Here is a 20,443-nt window from a genome sequence, read left to right as displayed (position 1 = left end):
GTGTGTAGATCTAATTGTCGTCACATTATGCCACATTTACACAATAAAGCATGTTTAAATGGAGGAATTTTATACCAAAGAATCCTGCGCGTTACACAAGTCACAGTGTTGCACACAATGTCATACGACAAAAAACTAATTTATACTAATTTATACTCAAGAAATACGTTGACTCATTTGATACCTTAGTTATTGGACACAGTGAAATTACGTGAGAAATATCATGCTCGTTCTTCTATAAATAAAATTTAATAAAAAAATTATTCTAAAAAAAAACAATTTTGTATCAACTTAATCTTGACTTCTAACATTTATGATGACAGCTTACGTATGCATATAATTACCTGGAAAATGTAATCGGTGGCAATAATGTCAGCGGCGTCCTTCGTACGCAGGCAAGCAATCAGTTCCTTGGAGCTTTCAGTAGGACAGTTCAAACGTTCAGCCAAGGCTTTAGCCTTTTTCTTGGCCCATCCCGGTTTCACAAAAGCCCATGGGCAATGACTTGTGCCGCTTTGAGAAATTCCACGATGAAACAGACCTGCATAGCGTGGAGAAACGTGAGTATTTTATTGCAAAACAAAATTGTGTCAATTACAGCAACCCGCAAAAGCACTTCAAACTGTCATTTCTGTACATCGATAATGAAATCTAATCGTAGATAATAAGCATTTTTATAACTTTTTTTGCACAAAAGTATACACATAGAAAAATATTATATTATATTATATTACATATTTTTATTGGTTATTACGTTATTTAATCTTTTATAACTTTAATTAACGTACTGGTTTATACTATATATAATTATATATAACTATATTGTGTCTACATCGAAACAAATACAATTGAAGTAAATACTTGTAGCAACCTATAAGATGTCGTAATGTTTAATTGAATAAAACTATTTGTTCTTCTTTTACTAAAACAACATTTTTTTCCACACATATAGAGAGATATATATATAATTATATATAATTTTATATAATTATGTACATAACCATTTTTACTTCAAGAAGTCTATATCATTCTACTGCTAAAAAAAGTCATTGTTTAATTTATTTTCTTTCTTTTAAGTAATGGTTTTCCTCAAAAAAGAATATATTCTTGATAATAATAATTAAATATGCTTATCAGAAACTTGAGAAAAGTCCATTATCATATACTCAAAAGAAGAATTTAATATTCTCTTTACAAGAATATTATAAAACATAGTCAAAGAAAAAATTAACTTAGCTCTATGTAGTGAGCAAACCAAATTTTTATTTTAATTTAGTATTTTTGATTGAAAAGCTAAACTTACTAAGATTCAGAATGTGTTTTGAATAAATTTAATACTTATGAGATAAATTTGTAATGGATTTGTGGATATACGAAATTATAAAATATTTGAAAATAATAATAAATACTTGAATGCAATTATGTATTCTTCTGTGTATATATATGATGTATTTTCTAACAGTTATTGACTAGAACCTCCTTGCAAAAATGTTTTAAAATTCATTGTTGTTGATTAGTACGAAACTAACGTGTTATGATAATGTTATGAAAAATGCATTCTTAGACACGTGAGCAAATGAATTATTAAAAACAGATTTTTTTAATTACAAATTCTGTACTCTCGATGTTTTATTTTGTTTTAAGATGATAAAAAGTAGCAGCGTGTAAAACTATGAAACCGGTTTGTCGAGTCTCAGATCTACAACACAGATCATTAACGCACATTAACGACTTCCGAGGAAAAAGAAAAAGATCACAGTTCTGACGCGTGTTTCGCAGCGCACGTTCATGGAAAATTCATAACACCGAGATGCGATGCAATGGAATTATGCAACTATTATGCAAGTATTATGTGTGCGGTCGATTGGAGCTAATGTTACAGTGACGTTACGCTCCGTGCGAGACGCAGAAATCGATGTTTGCGATAAAATCGTATCGACATATTACACATGTCTCCTTTGTTGTGCAATCGCTTCGATAAAAATTTCTGTGATTAGAACGATTAGCTGTGCTCTCGCGAGAGCAAGCGTATAGATTATATCAAAAATATTACTGACGGAGTGTAAACTTATTAAGATATGTCCCGAGGAAAAATTATCAGATAAACTCAACACGATACAGTCATATATAATCTCAAAAACAATAATAGCAAGGCCAATAAGAGCCAAACATCAAGTGGTAAAGAAGTTGTAATATAGTCGTATGTAAAGAAGTTGAAATTGAAGATTTAAATTTGCATTCGAAACGTTTATATTATATTATATATTTTTATGGGTTATTACGTTATTTGATCTTTTATAACTTTAATTAACGTGTTGGTTTATACCATATATAATTATATATAACTACATTGTGTCTACATCGAAACAAATACAATTGAAGTAAATACTTATAGCAGCCTATGAGATGTCATAATGTTTAATTGAATAAAACTATTTGTTTCTTCTTTCATTAAAAAACATTTTTTTCCACACATATAGAGATATATATAATTATATATAATTTTATATAATTATGTATATAACCATTTTTTCTCACGTCAGTGAACAGCATCAACAAACATGCACTGCAAAGTTTAATTATGAAATTCGTAACAAATTTTATTTAGTACGCTTAATATTCTTATATTCACATTTTCCAAATATATAAGATGTGTTTTGCTACTTGTGAAAAAAGTATTTAATTTCTCATAGTTGACAATACATATTTTGTATGTTTATAATTTTATACCTTATATTTTCTATATTTAGTGTAATTATTGATAAGTTTCTATACAAAAGTTAGTATATTCTAGTATAAAAATTTTACTAAAAACTCACCTTGCGAGAGAGGACTTATCATGTGATAATGCACACTTGCACCACCCGCACTTTCACCGAAGATGGTTACTCTATTTGGGTCGCCGCCGAAGGACGCAATATTCTCGTGCACCCATCGAATAGATTGCGCCTGATCCTTCATGGCTACATTACCTGGACATTCCATGTCCTCCGTGCTCAGCAAACCCAGTGGTCCAAGTCTATTGTAAGAAGTCTATATTATTATGCAATTATAAAAAACTGCAGTTCTATAAAAATTACTAAGAAATCCCTCTCAACTTCGGAGATTACATAAAATATATATAGATATTGTGAAAAAGAAAGAAAAGATATTGTGAAAAATAGAAAATATTTTCTTCCTTTATATACTGAGAGAAAAAATATCTAAAAAATAAAAAATCTTTATATCTAGTGAGTATTAATTAACATATATTTACTTAAATCTAAATTATTCTATTTAGATAAAGTAAATAATTACTTTCTTATTTCTTAGATATTTTTCTTTCAAAGTATTCATAACAAGAAAGATTACATGAACAACGATCGAATTTAAAAAAGACTGTAAGAGAATTTTATAGAAAATATTATTATAGGATTTTTTGTACACTGAGAAAAAATAGTTAAAAAATAGTAAACATTTATTTAGTAGATACTAACAACATACTTAAATTGTAGAATTTAATAATGTAAAATTTTCCAAATAAAAAATATAAATTTTCTTAAAACTTTAAGAACTTCCCTCCCTTCCTAATTTCTCATGAAAATAATTATTTATTCTATTTTAATAAAAGAATTTAGATTTAAGTAAATATACACGCTGTTAGCACCCAGCAAATAAATATTTATTAATTTTTAGATATTTTTTCTCTCAGTGTAACCGAAGAATATATTGACTTTCTGCAATAATTCGTTATCCTTTCATTTTATATGTGCTACTTATATTTTTGGAGCTGAAATGTGCTATTAAAACATCTGCTATGTTCCCAGCAAAATTTTGTATGTTACCCAGCAAGATAGACCTTACTAATAATTTATTCCTGAATTACTATTGAGAACAAAAGTTTTGCTCATTTAACAAAATACCAGTACATGCAACAAATTGTTCATTGATATGGTACAACAAATAACTCCCCCTTGTAGTGAAAACAAATGACTCGTTACTTTCAATTTGCTACTTTAAGCAATATTTCTGTAATGTAGAAACAACTAATCAAATCTAAATAGACCAAACTTAAATAGACGAGAATAAATGTGGCTTGTATTTCAGGCAACATGTTAAAATAATAAATGATGAGAAATTTTTAGCAACAGTAACTGTTCGATCTGTTTGCCTAGTGATTATCAAGCAGCAAACGTATTCTTGTCCTGTTAAACGAGAAATTATTCTCAGTGTGCTGAGAATATAGTAAATTGAAAAGAATTTATACGAAAAATGCTATAAATATTCTCTTCTCCGTATATTAGTTGAGCATTGTGTATTAGCATTATTACCGGTAGTTTACGGTGACCAAAATAACATCGTGGTCCAGCAGAAATTTGGGCCCATAGAAATCGGAATGACCTGCTCCAGCGAGCCATCCACCACCATGGAACCAGATCATGACCGGGAAACGCTGAAACGTCGCCGCCTCATCGTCGGATGGCACCTTCGGCGTATAGACATTCAAGTAAAGGCAATCTTCGATGCCTATGATTTCACTTTGATTTACGAAGACGTTTCGTTGTGTGCATATCGCGGCGTCGTCCTGAGCAAGTCGTACACCCTCCCAGGCGGCTGCGGGCTTCGGTGCCTTTCAAGAAAAATATACACGCACATACAATTAATTCCACACCTGCTTATTAGATTCACGATAACTCTATGTTTTCACAGCAAACTGATTTCACCGTTTTAAACACGAAACGGAAGTGACATTCGCATCAGACCAAAATAAGCAGATTAATTCTGTAAAATGAGAGGAGAAGGTTTGCTAAATCAACAAGTATGTTTATTGATGTGAGATCATATCCGAAAGATGCAAAACGGAAAAATTCCGGTACTGGACCAGGACGGCGTTGCTATACAATATCGCACGCACGATGCATTGTAATTTAAAAATCATGAAAAAGATGGTAAATAGAAAAGGAAGAATATTGGAACTGAATCAGATCGGCGTTGTCATCGTAGGGAAAAAATACTTGGAAATTTATGAGATCATAGTGCGAACAAATAACTTTTTACATTCAATCTGCTGCTTTCAACACGATTAAAATGTAATATTGTAATAGAAACACAACTAATTTAACTTAAATAGAAGAGAACAAATATGATTTATGCCTCAGGCAATATACGTTTATTAAAATGACAAATGATGAGAAACGATTTACAACAGTAACAATATTATCAAAAACATAAACAATCAAACATGCTATTGTTCTGATCATCGAGGAATTTTTCTTAGTGTAAAATGATATAAAGTAACCGTTTTTTATAAAGTAATATTTTTCATAAAATGAATCTTAAATGTGCAGTGAAATCGATATAGAATTCTTTCTCAACACAGGAACAAAAAGTAATAGTATTAAATGTAACATTGTGAGCAAGAAATCAACAGTTTGGATAAGTCTTTTTCTTCATCTTGACTGTCAAATTGATTTCATTACTATTATAGTGTACACCGTGCAATAAGTCATTATACAATTAGAATCATAATTACTAAATTATATTGCACCGCATTCACGCAATACTGTATATACTAAGAAAAAAATATTTAATGTGTGATATATAAAGTTTGTTCACACTGAAAAATAAACTTTATATTCTACAATTTCGAAGTATTTCTCTACCATAACAACACCGACTTGATTTCAGCATTCCTTCTTTCCCGTTTATTATCTTTTTCATAATTTTTAAATTACAATGCATTGCACGCGCGATCTTGCACAGCAATCTTGATCCAGTCCCAGAATTCCTCCTTTTTCGTTTTGTATCTTTCATAATCTGAGAAGCTTCGTTAACGGAGAAGTGTCGAAAACGGAGAAACAAATGATAGTCGTCATTCCGCATTATTGGCTTGATTTATATCATCAAAACGTTAGTACGCGTATTAAATTTGATGTGCACCAATAATACGCTTTAATACGGGTGCGTTTACATCGAACGTATTAAAGGAAAAATATAATACGAATTTAATTCATGTCGTTTACCTCCTAGTGGTATTTGGAATTGCAATTTGCTTGAAATAGCTTCGACCGACAGGAGGAATATATAATTCTAAAAATGTGCTCGTTTCTTCTTCTCTCCAATTTAACCCTTTTTTAAAAGATATTTTACTATAATTTAATTTGAAAGAAACCAACGATTACCGATAACACCAGTTTTAATTAGGTTAGGTTCCCTCCAACATTCGTTTCATACGTTTATTCGTCATTTGTATCATTTGATACGCGTTTAATTTAGTATGATACTCCTACTTGATACACTCGCACCAAATTGATTCGTCAGTGTTTATATCGTGCATATTAAATATTTAATACGAATTTGATACGATTGAATATCTAATACGCATATCAAATGCACGATATAAATCAAGCCATTATGAAGATAAATATGTCACAATAAATCGCGAAATTAAGCCTTTAAGAATTAAGTGGCAGCTTATGTAACATCAGAAATGAACCGTCGACCATATATGACGATATATGCGCGTAATTAATTCTAAAATAGGTGTCGAAGAGATAACGCCTCAAATTACGAGGGGACGAAAAATCAGTCAATTGTCGCAATAATATTTTGCTCGAGTATTAATCACGATAAACACGTGCCAATCTTCACTCGATTTTTTATGTATTGTTCGGATGACGACCAAGGAGACGAACTTAGTGATCAATTTATCAGCAGTCTATCGAATTGCGAATAATCGCTTATCAGATTGCGAATAAACTCGACCAAAATCTGTTGATAGCTTCATGGACATCTATATCCACATTCAACTCGTGCTCTGTCGACAAATCTGCTGGCATTCAACTCTGTCGACAAATCTGCTGGCAAAATCTAACGGTAAATTGGCGACAGAAAATGAGCAAGATCTGCAGTGCGTTCCATTTAAGTATCTTAGGCTCAGGTCAATTCTTGTCGTCAGTCTATCACTATACTCTGTCATCAGATTTTGCTGTATTTTTTTTTAGGATAGAGTCTACAGCAAACACTGTGCAATCTGCTCTTGCGAGTTTGACTACCTGGGGTCGTGGCAGTACTGAAAATCACGCAGTCGATTTAGAGTGTCTATTGTTCAAAATACCAATAGAATAACGAGTATAAATAGAAAATTCACGTATCTATGAAATAACATGCGCGGTTGTTTACATTCCTCGCATACGTCGTCGAGCTGCGAGATGTATTGTTTTTTGGCCTGCTCGGATGAGAGACGTACAAACGAAATGTATTTTTGAGGTTAGTCTCGTTATCCTGCTCATCCTGCAATGCACGCGAACGTTCTCGCTCATTATCGCGCTATATTACATATCATTTTAATCTCCATAATTTTCCGAAACAGACAATATACCCACCTGCCTATTCTTATTCGATATTGCGATTAAACTCTCGTAATACTGACGGAAAAATTCACGTCGTGTCATTTGAATGCTTGCCCACTTGTTCCACTTCGTGTCGTCGTTCGTGTTTCTTAAAACAATCGCTGTATGGCGCGACGTGTACTACTTGGTTCTTTCATACGGCAATTCTTATTACAGTTCGGCGTCCCTCCCGTTTCTATGTTTTAACAATGCATCTCGGGAAACTATCCGGTAGAAATACCAGCACCGAAATGACGCCACGGTCGCGAGGTCGCAGTATGAGGCCAGATCTACAATAGATGGAGTAAGGAGTAGGAGTAAGAATAAGACGAAATGAAAATAATTTATTCGCTTATTCCCTTATTCCAGCTCCTTACTTCAGCTCTTACTACTTAATTCAGGCTTACTCCATGTGATGTAGACGGGCAAACTTTATTGTAGATCTAAGCGAAATAAATTATTTCCATTTCGTCTTACTCCTATTCCTACTCCTTACTCCATCTATGGTAGATCGGGCCTTACGAGAGAATGAAACGAGTGTTTAGCTGATCGTCATGTGTTTCGTTCTCAATTATGCTCGCTCGCGCCAACTGTAAACCTATTTCGTGTATTTGATCGCTCGGGATGACAACCTTTAACGTCGATTAACTAATGCTGCAATTCTAAGCAGAATCGTAAGTCTCGTAACTTGTTCTCGTAAAATTCGTCAGAACTTATGAGTAGATTTATAAGACTATGCAATATCATGTCGTACAATTACTTATAAATATCGTAAATTACATGAAATCGTAGATATTTATAAGTAATTGTACGACATATGATATTGCATAGACTTGTAAATCTACTTATAAGTTCTGACGAATTTTACGAGAACAAGTTACGAGACTTACGATTCTGCTTAGAATTGCAGTATAAAACACATACAGAGTCAGATGGAAAAGGACCATGATAGGCCTGCAACCAAGAAGAAAAAGAGAAAGAGCTCGGGATGACGTCCAAGAGGACGGACACCGTGTTATGGGAATGTCAAAAATTGTGCAGGCAATGTAGACTGTCCATTGTTAAAAATTTCTATACAATACGACTCGTAGTATGCGTATTTGCTTACATTTTTCGCGTACGCCACGCTCTGTTTCAGTTGTTCGGATGGAAGGGGACGTGCATAAGAGAGTTTTTAAGGTTAATGTTGTTATAGATTCCGCGTTGGACACAAGAGAGTGCTTGCACTCATTATCGCGCGATACATAATTTATTTTTTCTATATCTATAATTTTCTAAATACTCATAATATACCTATCGTGTTACTCGAGATTACGATTAAACTTTGACAGTCAGAAAATTCACATATTGAATATTCGTTGCCTTGTGTTATTTCGTGTCGTCGATTGTGTCTCCTAAAATAATCGTTACGTGGCGCGACGTGTCGCTGACTTGCTGTTCGGTTCGTACTATTCCTGTTCCGCGTTTCTCGCATCGTAACAATGCATCCTGGGAAACGATCCGACGGTAGGAATATCTGCAACAACGGAAAGAGTGCCGGTCGTGTCGTCTCGTAGACGCAAATGATTAATCGGCTGATCGTCGCGTATTTCGTTCCAGACTTTATTATGATTCGCTTGCACCGACTATAAGCCTTTCTCGAGTGTCTGGTGTATCGCTCGGAATGACGTATAAGAGCACGGACACTGTGTTGTAGGAGTGCCCAGGTAATTTAGACTATCCATTGTTAAAAGTTCCCATAGAATACGACGCATAGTATGTGCGCGTTTGTTTACATTCCTCGCGTGCGCCGCAGTGTTTCGCCTCGCTCGAAGCAGAGGATGCGCGCGATAAGGCAGAACTTTATAGTTAGTATTGTTAGATCGCGCGATCGGTACGGATGTTTCGCGCTCGTTATCGCACTATTTTTCCATATCAATAATTTTTCTGAAGATATATATATATATACGATGCATTTATCACGTGTTATCACTGTAATTAACGTTTTGTAGTATTCATTGAAATTCACGCGTTCTTTGAACATTCGCCCGTTCGTCCTATTTCGTGTCATGTTTCCTAAAATGATCGTTGTATGGCGCGACGTGTCTTGCTATATTCGGCTCCTACGATTATTCCGATTACCGTTTCGTGTTCTTCCTGTTTAAACAATGCATCCCGAGAGACGGTCCGACAATAGGAATGCCTGCAGCGCCGAAAATGATGCCACGATCGCGTCGTCGCGAGTGAATAATCGGCTGATCGTCGTGTATTTTGTTCGAGACTTGATTATGGCTCGCTTGCGCCGACTGTAAAGCCTTTCTCGGATGTCTGATGTATCGCTCAGGATAATGTACAAGAGGACGGACACCGTGTTGTGGGAGTGCCGAAAATTGCGCAGGTGATTTAGACTGTTCGTTGTTAAAAGTTCCCAAAGAATACGACGCGTAGTATGTGCGCGTTTGTTCCTCACGTGCGCCGTAGTGTTTTGGTTCGCTTGGACGGAGGACGTGCACGATAAGGCATGGCTTTATTAGATTGTTAGATCGCGCGATGGATATGAATGTTTCGCGCTCATTATCGCGCTATTATATATTTTTCCATATCAATAATTTTTCTGAAGATATACACGATACATTTTTCGCATGCTACTTAACACTGCAGTTTTATAGTATTCACGCGTCATTTGAATATTCGTTTGCTTGTCATATTTCGTGTCGTCGACCGTATCTTCTAAAATGATCGTTGTACAACGCGACATGTTTTATATTCGGTTCGTGCGATTATTCCTATTACTGTTCCGCGTTCTTCCCATTTTAACAATGTATCCCGGGAAACGTTTCACAGCACCGAAAATGATGCCACGGTTGCCTCGTTTCACAGCCGCGAGTGAATAAAACAATTTAGCTGATCGCGTATTTCGTATTTAATTACACAGGCCCACAATTTAAAAAAAGTTGTCTGTGCTGGGGGTCTGACTAGGTGTACTATACGTATTTTGGCCTGCTGAATCCGCTGTCAGATTTGCTCCATCACCCTTGAGTTTCCCGGAAAATCGAGGAAATCGTGAAAAGGAGCAGATATCCAGGTTTTTACGGAGACATGTATTCAAGAAAAATTCTAGAGTGACGAATAATCCCATAACCCCACAACCAACGTTGAAAATACATTATGTACTTCAACATGGAAAACGAATCATTCTACACATCCCCTTACGGAGCAGTTGTCATCGTCTCCAACATCCTCTGAAGCAGCAGGATTTATCTGATCGACGATCATATATTGTAGAATTGATATTTCGAATAGAAAAAAGATTCCATCTCGTGGACAATAACATGAATGAGACCATGATAGAATACGCACAGATTAGATTTTCTAATCTATGCGATGTTAAAAAATTGATGGGTGAACTAAAACTGAATATATATGATGGTATATTGGTATATGATGGATTATTGGATTATTGGGTTGTTCTAGTCATCAGATGTTGAAGTATATAATGTATTTTCAACGTTGGTTGTGGGGTTATAAGGTTATTCGTCACTCTAGAATTTTCCTTGAATACATGTCTCCGTAAAAACATAGATATCTGCTCCTTTTCACGATTTCCTCGATTTTCCGGGAAATTCAAGGATGATGGAGCAAATCTGACACCGGATTTGGATTCAGTAGCCCAAAATACGTATAGTACACCTAGTCAGATCCCCAGCACAAACAACTTTTTTTAAATTGTGGGCCTGTGTTATGATTCGCTTGCGTCGACTGTCTCATTCGCCTTTCTCGTATCACTCGGAATGACACCCAAAAGAAACGTCGTGTCATGGGAGTGCCGGAAATTATGTATGTGATTTAGACCCTGTTCATTCTTAAAAGACCCCATAGAATACGATGCATAGTACGCGCGTTTGTTTACATTCCTCGCGTACGCCGTTAAACCGCGGAGTGTTTTGTTTTTTTGTCTCGCTCGGACGGAAGACGCGATAAAGGCAAGGCTTTAAAGTTAGTATTGTTAGATCGCGCGGTAGGTACATATCATTTCTATCTCCATAATCTTGCGAAATAGACAGTCCACTTGTCTGCTGTGTTACTCGACGATCAAGTTCTTGCGGTATTAATTGACGTTCACTCGTCAACTTGAATATTCGCTCAGTTGCCTTATATCGTGTGTCGTCTATCGTATTTCATAAAACACTCGTCGTCTAGCGCGACATGTTTTAACCTGCCTTTGGGTTCGATCGAAACGAAGAATCCAGCGATCGTCGTATAATGTGCCGTAACCGTAAAATCGTCGTGATTCGGTCATTTGCACTCGTCTGTGCCCAAAATCGGAATTGTCGTCGGCCGTTTAATACCTCGCGAATAACGCCAATAAATTGCTCTCGGGAGAGCAATTGAAAAATGCGCGATCGCGTTTACGCGTGTATAAAACCGAATCGTAACCGTATAAGTGAGTGCCATAAAGATAACATCGGGGATTCAGGAGAGCTCTGGATCATCGACCAGTGAGTACACACTTGTTCGCCATTTTCGTATTTGTTTTTACGATCGAGTTCAAAATCTTTTATCACTTTGATTCGTCAGAATGATTTCTGGTTAGATGAAATGTGACGTGATAGAAAAGTTCAATTTTTAAATACGCTTGTCTCTTTCTCAATTTTCTCACGATAACTTTTAATTCATAATTAGTATTTACGCACATTTACTTCTCTTTAAAATATTTTAAATAAAATATTTAATTACAAAGATTCGATTATTTTTTTATTTTATCTATTCAATTTTATCTTAATTATATGTCGTTCAATTTTGTGATATTCTTCTCGCTCTTATTATCGGGAGATTAAATATTTCGGGAGAAAAATTGATATTTCAGAAGTAGGACAAGATGCGCTGATAAGTGATAACAAGATATCGATTGCATGTAAGTGAATAACTTAAATGACTGGTTTTTTGGTGCATAAAGTATAGCAAGTCTGGACATTGATATCTAACTCTGCGCATTTTTATTGTTTTATTTTTTAAATACGTTTTTAACACGTTTTAAAAACGAATATTAACACTCCTAACGCAGAATATATATATACTTTTGTTACTTTGATCCGTCAGAATGATTTCTAATTAGACGAAATGTGACGCGATGCAAAAGTTTAATTTTTAAATACGCTTGTCTCTTTCTCAACTTTTTCACGATAATTTTTAATCCATAATTATAATTAATATTTACGCGCATTTACTTCTCTTTAAAATATTTTAAATAAAATATTTAATTAAAGAGTTTTTATTATTTCTTTTACTCTATCTATTCAATTTTGTTTTAATTATATGTTTTAATTATGTCGTTTAATTTCGTGATGTTCTTCTCGTTCTTATTATCGGGAGATTAAATATAAAATTAATATTTACTATATTTTATATTTTTACCGTCTATTTACTATTTATAATTGACTATATATACTTTTTATATTAAAAATTTAAATGTCATTTAAAGACAAAACAATAAGAGTGCCCAGAGTTAGATATCAGTTAGATATCAGGTTATTAATACCCAGGCATTGATACTTTTTTCTTAATTGATAATGATTTGATAACATTGCGTTATAAAAATTTGGTTTATTATTAAAAAACCTGGTTTTGCCATTTGTGATTACATTATATAAATTGTAGAATCAAAATAAAAAGACTTTTGTCGTATTTACGCACATTTATTCTTAAAATATTTTAAATAAAATATTTAATTTAAAAAATGTATTATATTATTTTATTAAAAATAGAAGCGATATTAAGGACGATGAAATAGCGTTTGTTAAACATTCAAAAGTTTAGAAATTTTATAAAACACAAGTATTAACGCAATATCAACTCATTATTGAGTAACCAAAAGAAAGAATCGAGATCGTAAACCAAATTTGTGACCTTTGTTAAATTTATATCTTTATGAGAATGTTCACATAATCGCTATATCGCGTGTATTATTGATAGATAGTGTGTATAGATTTAATTGATGCAATCAAGATAAATTATTTATGACAGTAATAAACTCGCAATATAAGTAAACAAATCTAAAACTTCAATCTTGACAAGAGATTAAAGAAAGACAAATATAAAATCAAAATTAATATACAAATGATATGTAAAACACTATTAACATTATTACTAGCACTATTATTAGTACTATTATAAAATATTATTACAAACAATTTTTATTATTTTTTTTATATTTAATTGTTTTGATCCATTATTACAATGTAGAAAACACGAATGAACAAATTGAGCAAAGCCTAATAAATATACATAAATATAGAAATATAATGTATATACAGAAAAGATCTTATAATAAAAATTACTAGGATTTTTTGTAGCCAAGGAATAGATTCACATTCTACAATAATTAATTATTTTTTTATTTCATATATGCTACTTATATTTTTAAGAATTATAAAACGTACTATTAAAACAGTTGCTGTGTTCTTAGCGAAATATGCTGTATTTCTAGTAAAATTTATTATGTTTTTTAGCAAGATAGACCTTACTCTAAAAATTTTTTGGAATAAAAAGTGGTAGTTCATTCGAGTGAATAGTGATAATACTATTACTCAAAATCACAAAAGTGAATATTTTACTCAAAATTAGAATTTGATTCTGACTCTGGAATTGGATTCCAACTCTATAAGCAATAACGATGTTTTAATTGATTGGAGTGTATTAGTTTACTTGATGGTGAAATGCATCAAATTCACTTTTCAATTTCGAGTAAAAATATTCACTCAATGATTCAGAGTGAAGAATTCGCTCTATAAGAATGAAAAATAATTCAAATTTGAATGATTCGGCTGTTACTCTCCTTTTTGTATAAAATTTCACTCGAAATTGGAGAGAGTCACGCGCACACACACACACACACACACACACACACACACACACACACATCGCTAGGAGAATACATTCTATAAACATCCGCTCATATAAAATTAAAATCCACTCTAATCTTGAATGAAACATTCACTCGTATGATTTCGACTGGCATTATTTTCACTATCTTCTCGAATGAAAATACTGCCACTTTTCATTCTAAGAAATTTAAAAATATATTGACAGTCTATCTCTAGACTAAAAACACAATAAAATTAAAAAGAATTTATATGAAGAGAAAACTATAATCTTCTCTCATTTTAATTCCTAAAATATAAATAGCACATATGAAGTAAAAGAAATAAAGAAATTGCAGAATGTGCATCTATTACTTGACTAAAAAATTCTATAGTAATAAGTGTATAAACTTTAAGCACTAAGAAAGACAAACATTTGGGTAATAAACGATTTGAGAAATGAAAAGCAAAAACGTGTATTACAATAGAGTGCCAAATTTATATTTCTTATGTAATTATACACACCAACACTCGAGAAACAGTGTCAAAATGAGATGGAAAATTAAATTTATTGCGTCTTGATTAAGGATATGCCGGATATCCGGCAACTATCCGGTATCCGGCCTATCCGGCCATCTTTTTATAATCCGGCCGGATAGCCGGATTTCACTAGTATCCGGCCGGATAATCGGATATTAATTTATTAGTATAAATTTGAAAGTTTGTGCCATTAATGCAGGATTCGAAATCCAAACTCGGGAAAGAAAAGTTCAGATAAAAGCCAGATATGGATTTTGTTAAAATCTGATCAGAATAATTCAGATATGATTCAGATCTGTCCATATATATAATCATATGTAATCATATATACAATTATATATGATTATATATGGACAGATCTGAATCATATCTGATTATATCTGATCAGATCTTGACAAAATCCATATCTGATTTTTATCTGTCTTGTTTCTATTTGAATAGTTCTCTATATTCTATTATTGATAGTGTGAAAGTCGGGTTTACTGAATACGAAACTCAGTATCAGATAATGTACATCACTGGATAAGCGTGATATTATAAAATTAGTAATAAGAAATGCGACGAGCATCCTTTGGTGCTCGTTAAATAACAAAAGCAGACTAAAGGAATACTTAATACATGTAAGATGCGATTAGCATGATCTTTCACGTTGCTCAAGCATTAAATTTTAATGACTGCTGGTTCAGTTTTTCCGATACATGTACAAAGTGCAGATTTGCATATACACGTAATAAAAATCTATTGTTAATATGTATGTATTTTACATTAGCTTAGTCGCAGTTATACAGATCATATTAATGTGATTTTATATTTTAGTTTTTGAATTTCCTCTTTACTATTGAACTTAACACTTATATTTAACACTGAAATTGTTCTTAGTTTGTTTTCCCATACACATTTTCGAGCAACCGTATATTTTTCACAAGATTTTGTACGCGTGAATTAAGTTTCGATTTTAAATTTGTTCAAATACTTAATGGAAATAACTTCAAGTTACTACTATTTTAAACAAATTATATCTTTAATGAAATTTTGTTCATGTTGTTATTTTTGTATTTCAATGTTGTAGCAATATGCATAGCGTTAAAAATATTGCGTATGAAAAACCGATATTTTCAAAGTTTAGCTATTGACGCAATAATAGCAACGCATGCAATATGTATGTGCAAATCTAGACAGTGCATCAGGTGTATTCGACGACAATGGAACGTCGTGCGAATACAAAGAGATGATAAAGTGCAACTTTTAAGAGTCCTACATGTCGAGGCTGCGCCTCTTTTTATAAGTACTTCGTGCTTGGAAAGAAGTATCGTGTTTAGTCAATTGCAACGTGGTTTTCTCATTTCCGCGTAGACAAGGTACGCGCAAGATGCAACATTACTCTGTATTAGCTTAGAAAAGTGGTATAGTTACCGTTGCCGTTCGAATTGCTACCGCGTTCGCGTAATTACGAAAAAAAAACTTACGATACCTGTATAATCCTGTGGAGGAAAAGTTGCTTTCTTTTAACGACATTTATGCGATTGCTACATACCGATTGCCACAAAGTTTCTGATGTAGTTTTTGTGACGAATTGTTGTGCGGGCCATTAAGAATCATTAAAGATACTACAGGGTATGTTCGGTTAATTAACACTAACCGGTTTCTAATTTTATATTTAGTTTTTCTAAATCATAAGTCCCACAAACCAGCTGGTCATTTCATACGCGTTGATAATTGCCTTTAAGCCGTCAAAGTAACAAGTCTTAAGTACTTTCTCGACATTACTACACACTCGTGTTGGAAAGAGATGGTGACGCCGGGTACGAATATAAATTATTCGAAGAGTAACTCTCACATCACGTATAATCAAAGTCTTAATAAATAAGCTACCGAGGATTTCTAAATTAGTAAGCCACAATTTCGAACCGTATTCTTATTTTAATTTTCAGCAATCAGCAAACTCTATAATTATTATGCATATTATCATAGCAAATTAAAATTAAAATCACAATGAAGAGATGTTTATGAAGTTTTGCGTGTCCTAAGCTTAATACGCGGAAGACCTTTGTTTTCAATTGTTCATTAGCCTATCAATATTTTTGTTCACAGAAACAGTAACGCATTTTAAAAAGTTTCTATATATAATATATATAGAAACCATAAATTTTGGTTATATATTTAAAGAATAGTTTGAATGTTTCTAATTTTCCGTTTTATGAAAATTAAAGATCAGTTAACCGGTTTAAATCTGGTAAAACCGGATTTGAATCGTGTTTAATTAGATTCGATTCTTAAGTCAGATATACTAAACTATATATGCATCTGAAGAAAAAATTTTACCTGAAATCTGAGTTCACCAAGCGGTGGCATGGCGTAGGGAATTCCTCGGAATCCGATGAAATCTTTTCCTCGTCTACTTTGCATTACCAGACCCGCCACTGTGCCATTTCGCGTTTGCGCTGTCGGTGCGCTGGCATATACCGCGCTGAACGCGAAAAGCAAAACGCAGCTCAGCAAAATCAAATTATTTTGATATTCCATCGTTTTTAATATTCGTGAAGTATCATGGAGGCCAGATCCAAGTTTTGTAATAATCTGTGAACAGTATCGCTGAAGTCGATATAAATTATAAACTGCAGGTGCAAAGTAAAGTGTTTATTCAAAGATAAAGATATAAAACAGATGCCGGTATGAATATCGTAATTATTTATAACGAATAAAGTCTTATTATAATTTCGTATACAAATTTTTCCGAATTATAAATAGGTTGGGCCGTTTAAAATAATAATTGAAATGAGATATTACGTTATAGGAGAGACCGGAACTAGTTGGTTATATCGAAATAAGTTGGTAAAATCGATTATTTCTACTATTCTTTAACATATTTGAGAATTAAGCAGGAATCTCAAAGCCATTTTTAACATGTTTAAAAGTCCTACTTGCTTAATTCTATAACTTATTATAAAATAGCAGAAATAAAATACACTGGTTTATTCAGAAGTGCTTGAATATGCGTAAGTTTATATACAATTGTAGAATAGAAACGGGATATTAAACACTCGAGCATTAGATACGTTTTCACATTATTGGTGGAGAAATTTACGCTAACGAAGAAATGACGCTTATAGCTTGATTTATGAGCAAATAATATATGATCATAGAGGAAATGAAATTATTGATACACCTTCATTGTATCTGCGAGATATCTACAGGGTGTCCCGTCACTACCGCATTATCTCTTAAGGGCGGGTTCCTGAAGTAATTTGAATAAGAAAATTCTAATACAAAAATGACGATGCTATAATACTTTTTAAATTATAAACGATTAAAGTTGATCAATTATATTGGCTAAAGTACGCGCGCTCAGGTACAGGTGCATGCATATAAGTGAGAATTTGCATAAGATATGAAATTAGTTGTAAATCCCTGAAAGAAACGTCAAATGTGTGACAGCTTACTGATTCTCTATAGTGGCGGAACACCCTGTATAATTTTCGCTATGTGCCTACGCTATGACTAGCATTAAAGAAACTGGTTTCATAATGTAAAATAGTATTATGTGAAGAGAAAAAAATTTCAAGTTCAATGCAAACGAAGAATTACGGGGGAAATCGATTTTTACTTCTAGATTCTAAATTAATTATCGGGTTATCAAGAAATAAAAAACAAATACACAAATTATTGAAACATGAATCAGCAAATTTGTCCATATTTTAATTTATTGCTTCATATTCCCTGCTCCGAATTAGATATTTAAAAATTTCAGTTATCTCGAAAACTTAAAACATTGCTATTATTTAATTTCACACTTTAAATACCTTTCTTCATTTTTTCTTAAAAAAGATATGGAGCAGTAGATGAATATTTTGTACATATACGTCTCTCTCACAAATTTATTTCATTATTTATATGTACACCTCGCGAAAATCCTATTTCAATAAATATTTTTAATTTTTTAGAAGTTTTATATAAAAAGATTTTTATGTAATTATACTTAGAGAAAAAGTCATGATGATGACAACTATGTAGGTGATAATTATACGATAATTTTATTTTGTATGTAGAATTATAATGTATATGGTTTAATAAACTATTTTGTAATTATATTGCAACTAAATATTTAGTTGCAATATAAATATAATATAATTAGTAAACTATAAAATAGTTTATTTAGCTGTAAAATAGTTTATTAAACTATACATTGATTCTACATACAAAATTGTAGTTAACACTTGTACAACTGCCATCATCACGTCTTTTCTTCTGAGTATATAACTTTCTAAAATGATCTCCTTGCAAGATGTTTACTGATCGTTGATACGATAGAACGGTTGAATCGTTCTCGTATCATAGACCAATTTCTTTCACGTTTTTAACACAATTATACTTCCAAGCACAAAAACAATCACAGTTAATTAAACACGCGCTGAAATATTAACTGCACGCAAAAGCAAAATCGTTTTATTCTCACGCAAAAATTCTGTTTAATGCTATCTAAAGAGCAATGACAAGACAGCACAATGACAAGACGTTATTTCAATAATAGAAAATGTTAGTAGTAGCAAAAATTTCGAAGCCGTTATTAGTTATTATCTCTAGATAAACGATGGACTTTTCATATAAAGATAAGTACCGTAGTTTCGTGGAAGTCAGAAAGCGCTCGTGTTCCTTTCGTGAAGGCAGGTTCAAGACTGTCGCGAGAGAGAGTTGCTCGTTGGATTATTATCGATCATAGCAAGTGACGTCACTTTCGTGAAGTATAACCGCGGTACATTATTTTTCTTCAACCAAGTTATGTCAACTGACTTTATTGTTGACTGTGTCGTGATTTGGATCGTGTTGATATGTTCAAGCGCACGCATAAATGTATATAAATTATTTTAAATTTTACGCCACAATTAACAACAATTAACTTACATAAAATATGTATTGACTTAAGTTCAACATTACGTAAGGGCCTTCGCTAATCTCTGCAAAGTATCTATTTTTAGTATGTAGTAGATTCATTAATTTAATAAAGAAAAAGATTTTAGCAACAATTTCATAAAATATAAATTAATAAAAAATAAGAAATAAAAATTTAACTTTTTCTACACGGAGAAAAATAATTTACTGGCCCAGAAAATTTTCTGCTAGTCTAGCAAAATCTTTTTGTTATTATATGGACAGCAAAAAGATTTGCTAAAAGTACACGGAAAAAACAATATGGTTAATCCATACAGAAATCTGGTTGTGCCAACCAGATTCAATAGTAAAATACGGAACAACTATTTATGTGGTTGCTGTAACCAAAGAGCAATAGCTGAGTTAGTTATGTTGTAACAGTGATAATATATGGTTAATACAAACGTGGCCCATTACAACTACAAATGTATACGAGGGTGGTCTGAAAAGTTTCCGACCTAACAAAGATACAAGTCATTTTTTCTGAAAATTGTTTTTTATTTTTCAACATAGTCTCCTTGTAAATCTACACACTTCTCCCAGCGATGCTCCCATCTCTGTAACCCGTCGAAATAGTACTCGGCGTTTTTCTCTGCAAAATAATTGTTCACGAAGGTGATTGCCTCTTCATTTGACGAAAATCTCTGTCCTCCGAGCGCAATTTTTAGATGAGGGAACAAAAAGAAGTCGCTTGGGGCTAGATCTGGTGAGTAAGGTGGATGGTCAAGCAGTTCAAACCGTAATTCGTGGATTTTCGCCATGGCAACC

At 32.9% G+C, this 20,443-nt stretch overlaps 1 protein-coding gene and 1 long non-coding RNA gene across 6 annotated transcripts in view; one reads left to right on the top strand and one right to left on the bottom strand.

Moving 5' to 3' along the window:
• LOC116847480 (venom carboxylesterase-6-like) overlaps positions 1-19,529 on the bottom strand; it is a 23,550-nt gene extending 4,021 nt beyond the window's left edge. The window contains exons 1-6 of one of the 5 annotated variants that reach the window (XM_032822527.1): positions 19,365-19,529; positions 17,072-17,326; positions 4,311-4,609; positions 2,820-3,019; positions 345-541; positions 185-235 (exon numbers count right to left, since the gene is read on the bottom strand). In XM_032822527.1, coding sequence (XP_032678418.1) covers positions 185-235; positions 345-541; positions 2,820-3,019; positions 4,311-4,609; positions 17,072-17,272 — 948 coding nt within the window. In that variant the 5' untranslated portion in view covers positions 17,273-17,326; positions 19,365-19,529. Of the gene's footprint in view, positions 1-184; positions 236-344; positions 542-2,819; positions 3,020-4,310; positions 4,610-7,364; positions 7,609-17,071; positions 17,342-19,364 lie in introns of those variants that run through there. The other 4 variants (XM_032822529.1, XM_032822528.1, XM_032822530.1 and 1 more) reach the window with 4 other exon arrangements.
• On the top strand, positions 6,704-8,698 carry LOC116847481. The gene is made up of 3 exons (XR_004378768.1): positions 6,704-7,248; positions 8,273-8,416; positions 8,509-8,698. It is a non-coding gene; the product is annotated as an uncharacterized LOC116847481 (long non-coding RNA).
• Positions 19,530-20,443: the final 914 nt, after the last annotated feature.

The sequence above is a fragment of the Odontomachus brunneus genome, unplaced genomic scaffold (assembly GCF_010583005.1).
Source record: "Odontomachus brunneus isolate Ranch 3 - 2012 unplaced genomic scaffold, Obru_v1 Obru_scaffold_078, whole genome shotgun sequence".
Taxonomy (NCBI): Eukaryota; Metazoa; Arthropoda; class Insecta; order Hymenoptera; family Formicidae; genus Odontomachus; species Odontomachus brunneus.
Note: the sequence above shows the minus strand (reverse complement) of the source record. Positions and strands in the feature narration are given on the sequence as shown.